The sequence below is a fragment of the Hoplias malabaricus genome, chromosome 3 (genome assembly GCF_029633855.1).
Source record: "Hoplias malabaricus isolate fHopMal1 chromosome 3, fHopMal1.hap1, whole genome shotgun sequence".
NCBI lineage: Eukaryota > Metazoa > Chordata > Actinopteri > Characiformes > Erythrinidae > Hoplias > Hoplias malabaricus.
In genome coordinates, this window is record NC_089802.1 from 7,265,650 (window position 1) to 7,271,649 (window position 6,000).

The 6,000-nt window shown below is 39.8% G+C and overlaps 1 protein-coding gene across 1 annotated transcript in view; it reads right to left on the reverse strand.

The window, feature by feature from the left end:
• ablim2 (actin binding LIM protein family, member 2) overlaps window positions 1-6,000 on the reverse strand; it is an 83,769-nt gene extending 77,769 nt beyond the window's left edge. Inside the window, exon 1 of the mRNA XM_066663438.1 lies at window positions 5,783-6,000. Within this exon, the coding sequence (XP_066519535.1) occupies window positions 5,783-5,792 (10 nt within the window). The 5' untranslated portion in view covers window positions 5,793-6,000. The remainder of the gene's footprint in view (window positions 1-5,782) is intronic.

Genomic DNA, 6,000 nt, shown 5'->3' on the forward strand with positions numbered 1-6,000 from the left:
CAAATTGATGGAATTTATAGCGCTAGATAATCAGCCCTTTTCGGTTGTAGAAGACGAGGGATTCTGCCGCTTAATATCCCACCTAAGGGTTTTGCGCAAACAAAACGGGAGCCGTGTTCCGGTGAAGAAATGCCAGGACCAAGTCAGATGAACACAGCCAAGCCAACAGAAAAATCACGAATAGATTCCTTGTCTGCCATGTACAGTGAAATACTGGAGGTCCAGGAGAGCAACAGTCTGATCGCATCCCAAGTGCGCTGATATTTTTCGGAGCCCACCATCTCACGGAGCGCGCAAGCACTAGCGTATTGGAAAAGCAATAAGGCCCCGCTCTTGCCGAAATCGCTCGAGCCTATCTCACTGTAACTTGCACAAGCGTGGATAGTGAAAGATTGTTTAGCGTCACTTCAAATATACTGACTGAAAAGAGGAACAGACTGTCATCCCAGAAAGCTGAAATTTTACTCTTTGTGAAAAGAAATATGCCTTTAAAACTCAACATTAAGAACCAGTAGTTCGGCAGATGGGCCTTTTTCCCATTAAAACAGGCCCGGTTGTTTAATTTCAAACGTTCCATATTTTATACCTGCTGTTTTATTTAATCTATAATTCATCCAAGACCTAACTGCACAATTTCAGTGACGCTATGCAGACATTTTTTTAAAATTTATTGTATAACAATAATTCAATATCTACATTTAATGGTTGCAATTTTTCGTTTTTATAATAACCCAGGTTCTGAGTTTAATACCTGCAGTTTTGACTGTATTTATGTAATATACTGTTTTTTCGTGTTAAAATAATTAATGGTCTAAATTTAATGATTGCAGTATTTTATTTTTTTGGTGTACTCTTTTAAAACAATTCAAGTTCTTTTTAAAACAATTGTAAAAAGAAATATAAATCAAAACTAACGGTTGCAGTTTTTCATTTAAAATAACCCAGAGTCTAATGACTGCAGTTTTGACTGCATTTAATTACATTTTGTTTTTTAATTAATGAATGGTCTAAAAGTAATCATTGTTTGAACTTATTTTCGTATTTATTGCTAATTTTCTGTATTATGCTGTTTCACATGAGTTCGTTAAAAATGGTAATAAACCATTTTAGACCAAGTTTCGTGTCTTGCGTGCTAAAAATTGCATGTTGCCCTGCCGTGGCATATAGCCCCGCCCTCGATCTGTATCGGCTATCGGCCGATAGTGCTGAAATATGATCAGGGATCGGAATCGGCCTCAGAAACTTTGATCGTTCCATCTCTACTGTGTATATTCGGCTAAAATCTTAAGTTGCTGGCTAAGATTTAACAACAGTCTTATCTGATTTAGCATGTCTAAATCATGTCTCTTGTCTTATTGATTTAAAATGTTTTACAAGAGCAAGAAATAGGGGCGGCAGGTAGTGTCGCAGTCACACAGCTCCAGGGGCCTGGAGGTTGTGGGTTCGATTCCCGCTCCGGGTGACTGTCTGTGAGGAGTGTGGTGTGTTCTCCCTGTGTCTGCGTGGGTTTCCTCCGGGTGCTCCGGTTTCCTCCCACAGTACAAAAACACACGTTGGTAGGTGGATTGGCGACTCAAAAGTGTCCATAGGTGTGAGAGTGTGAGTGAATGTGTGAGTGTGTGTTGCCCTATGAGGGACTGGCGCCCCCTCCAGGGTGCATTCCTGCCTTCCGCCCAATGAGTCCAGGTAAGCTCTGGACCCACCGCAACCCTGAACTGGATAAGCGCTTACAGATGATGAATCAATGAAAAGCAAGAAATAGCTCAATATAATATTGTATGTAGATTCCTACTGGCTTATAAATTTAATTTATGTTAATATCTTGTGTTCTATGAGCCACTGAATGCTAAATAAAGATTCCTACTTCCCCTCTTCCTGAGTTGAAATTCATGGTGAGCATAGTGTTGGAGAAAAGAATCAATTCAAAGGGTGTGATAAATATAGACTGAGAAGGACATCAAGATATTTTTAAAGTTTTCACAGAGACCTACATAAATCTCATCAAAGGAAAACAAATCAAACACATGAGCCCCAGGGAGAGAGCGTGATGGAGTGCAGGATTGTGTGGGTTATCATTGAGCTGATGTTCAGTTACAAATCCAGTTTACATTAACTAACTAACAAAAAAACCCATAATTCTTCATGGTCTTTCTGTGTGTGTGTAGCAGGTTGGGGCCAGCTGTGTCTAAACACAAGCTGTCCACACAATGTTAAATTGCTGACCTTTGCTGACACAGTCAAACACTCAGGGCACACTGTGTTAACATCACACTGATCCAGATCACTAGCTTCTGGACTAAAACCATATTAAAAAATGTACAATAATTCATTATTTGGTAACTAGGAAACCATGACTTGTATTTATATGTAGTATGTATGTAGTATATGTGAAAAGAAACCTGAAATATGTCTCAACATATGGCTTTTTAGGCTTTAAATATCATATGTACAGCAAGTATAAATTTAATACACATCAGTAAGCCCATATGCAAATGCAGCAGAAATAGATTTATACAGTATAAGGATCATATAGGTATTGGCAGGGGGGAAAATCATTATTTAGAGTCAAAACAATGTTTAAGCTGAACCAAACATTTAAACAATCCCATATCACTAAGTCTCCAAATCCACACAAATTAAATTATTGTCTGAGCCTATTTTTATTATTCAGAATACCCCCAATTCGCTTTCTTTCTCTCTCTCTCTCTCTTTCTTTCTCTCTCTCTCTCTCTCTCTCTCTCTCTCTCTCTCTCTCTCTCTCTCTCTCTCTCTCTCTCTCTCTCTCTCTCTCTCTCTCTCTCTCTCTCTCTCTCTCTCTCTCTTGCTCTCACTGGAGCACAGATCATTTTGTCAGGTCAGCCATGGGCCATTTTCTATGTGTAGGATAAATAAAGGCCTGTTTTGCCTGGTTGTGCCAATTAGAGCTGTAATAATAAAGTATTTGCTTTAGACGGGAGAGTCCACTGCAAATGAAAACACAAAAAACACACAGAAGCAACTTTCAAGTGATTATGTGGTAAGAAGAAGAATCATCTTTATTAACATCTTTAGGGAAGTTGATTCTCTGCATTTAACCAATCCATGGTGGACACACTCACACTAGTAAGCAATCCTTTTAGCCACATACACTAGGGGCAGCAATGTGTTTATGAAACCCTGGTGTCAATAAATGGGTCTTGGTCCAGTAGGCTAGACATTTGAAAAGCCGTTTGGAGTTTTTTAGACAATGGAGAGAACTCCACATTTTCTAAAGCATGAACCGAGATGAGGATATTGCTCTATTCCTGCTCCATAGGTGAGTAATATTGACTTATTTCACATAATGTAGAACTTTCTCCAAAATCGAGAAATGGCTAATTGCATTATTGCAAACAACTCACGTTACTTATGAGTTTCTGTGGTAATTCAAACAGTGAATAAAACTCACAGACAAGTTCAACTTCAGCCACGTACAAACAACAGTCATGCTTTTATCAAACATACCGTTCCACTCTAAAAGACGTGGAGCTTCTGACCATAAACAAACCAGAGAGAACAGAGTTTCCCCAAAATTGTAGAAGTCCCCTTTAGACATACACACACAGACTCACACACACACATATTATACATAAATGCCAGTAGCAGTGATTGGTATACACTCCTTGTAACTAGGAAATGAAGCTACTAAGATGGACCCATTGTGGACACAGATGTTCAAATGTGCACACACAGTTTGGCCATAGAATGTATTTCCAAACTGCTAAATAAATGTCGTTTTTCATTATTTTCTCTTGAGTGTTGGTGCTTGGCTGCTGTTTAAAAACCATGTTTGGGAGCTGTGTGGTTGAAGAACTTTTGAACTGACAGTATCAACTGGAAGCCACTCCTTCCCTCAATCTCACGCACAAATAAAAGCCAAGACAAGAGAAATGTCACAAGCCAACATTACATTTCAGAGTTAATTACTAGCAAGTATTTACCACCACCCCCATGTCTGTCTGTCTCTCTCTCTCTCTCTGCCTCTCTGTTTCTCTGTCTTTCACTAGCCTTGTTCTCTATTTCCCTCTCTATGTCATACACTGACTTATAAGAAGTGACATAATCTTGCCACTGTCTGTTCCTCTGTGTACACACCAGCTGTGGCCCCTTGCCTCCAGACAGCTATCACTATTTAAACTGTCCACCTACACACAAACATCCACAGAGCAATAGTCAAATGTACACAGCAACAGTGACTTACACCCAGCAAAATAGTTTTTATAAAGTACTTCTGCTTCCAATGTTCACGTCATAAAATAAATCCTGGCTATTTCTATAGCTCTAAAAAACATGAAACTCCTTTTCAGTATATCACTTCCCTGAGGTTGTTGGTTATCTAAGGACTCATACGTATACTTCCTTTACAGTGACCATACGCCTGCACGGTTTATTCACTCTAATGCAAGAGTTTAAGCATTGATCCTTTCACTGCGCGATGCCTCACCCATCCAAGCCCAGGAGTCCATTTGGCCTTGCTCTCTCACCCATGGTGGGCTGAGTAAACTTATTTTGACTAAGAAAAAACATGTCATTTGTCCATCAGCAGAGAGGAAAATACACATGAACGTGCCACTGCAGTGCGTACAGTGCACAGAGTAGGAGTGGAACAATTTCAGGAGGAAATGCACTTCTACAGAAAATACAGAGCCTGTCTAGACAGCACTGACCAGCGCTGCCTCTCTGAATAACTAACTAAACCCTGCACTTAGACAGCGAACTAGTCAGATACAAACAATTCTGCACTATAATACTGTTACTGATCAAAGTCAATCAGGGCTTTGGTTTACACTTTAGCGTAAACCACTGACAAAATCACCTTATTTTATAGCCCTTCCTATAATTAGACAAACCATATCTCAGATAATGAAGTTAACCGCCTCTTCCTGGGCAAACACACACAGGTCTGCTCAGGTCATGACTGTCATGGTATCACTAATTTAACTTGTCTGAATAGAGGTTAACTGGCAGACTGGATGAGAAAAATAATGCCAAATCTTCTTCTTTCTCGTTGTCTGTGGTGATTAAATAATAGGTGCACTGTAAAACGTGAATAAACTCATTAAAGTTTGTGTTTAGAAAATTTGCTAATATTGTAAATATATATTTATTAATAATCTCTTTTAGTTCATTCTTTTATTGTGATGTAACATCATAACCGTGGAATACACTGTAATATAAATCTGAATTTGTAATGCCTTACCTAGCCTTCAATGACTTCTCAATGTGAGAGAAACTAGGAAAAACTGTACAGCATCTTAGTGGTTGACATGTTGTACTCACCCTACAGCCTAATGAGTGCTTACTGCTACGTCAGCTTTAATTTCACATTGATCAAGCCAAGGGTATATATAATTGCATGGAATCCTTGTACAAAATTATAGATAAACTGCTCAGAAACAGGTTAGGGTCAGGTAACCTGCTGAAATACAGGGCACTGCTGGTAATAGAAGACTGCAATGCAACATAATGAGAGGGCACTAGACTCTGATGGAGCCCAAACTGCACCCACCCACATGTAAAGACACTCAATCACACACACACACATACACACACACAATCAACACATGCAAATAAACATAGAAAATTTCCAGAGAGCTTGATTTAATATGGCCTTGTATTCTGTAGTAAGAGGAGCCGAGATGGTGCCAGTGGAGGTCTATATAGCTTATACCTCTGAATTGAATACAACAAAAACAGTAGCTCAGTTCACTCAATAATCCATGCTACACATTCATGATATACGCATGCACTGTACACAACTCACCGGTGCTCATGGCTTCGCCTACAAATCCGTCCTGCTGAAGATCTTTACGCACCGTCTGCGCAACGCAAAGATGCTCCAACAGGCCCCTAGCAGCCAATGATGCTGAGGAGAGGACCACAGCTCTGTTCTGCGATCAGAAAAATACAGCTCGGTGTACAAGCGTTGCTGTATGTTGGTGCGCTCCTGTGGCCTGTTTGACAGCGCTCCTGACCACACCT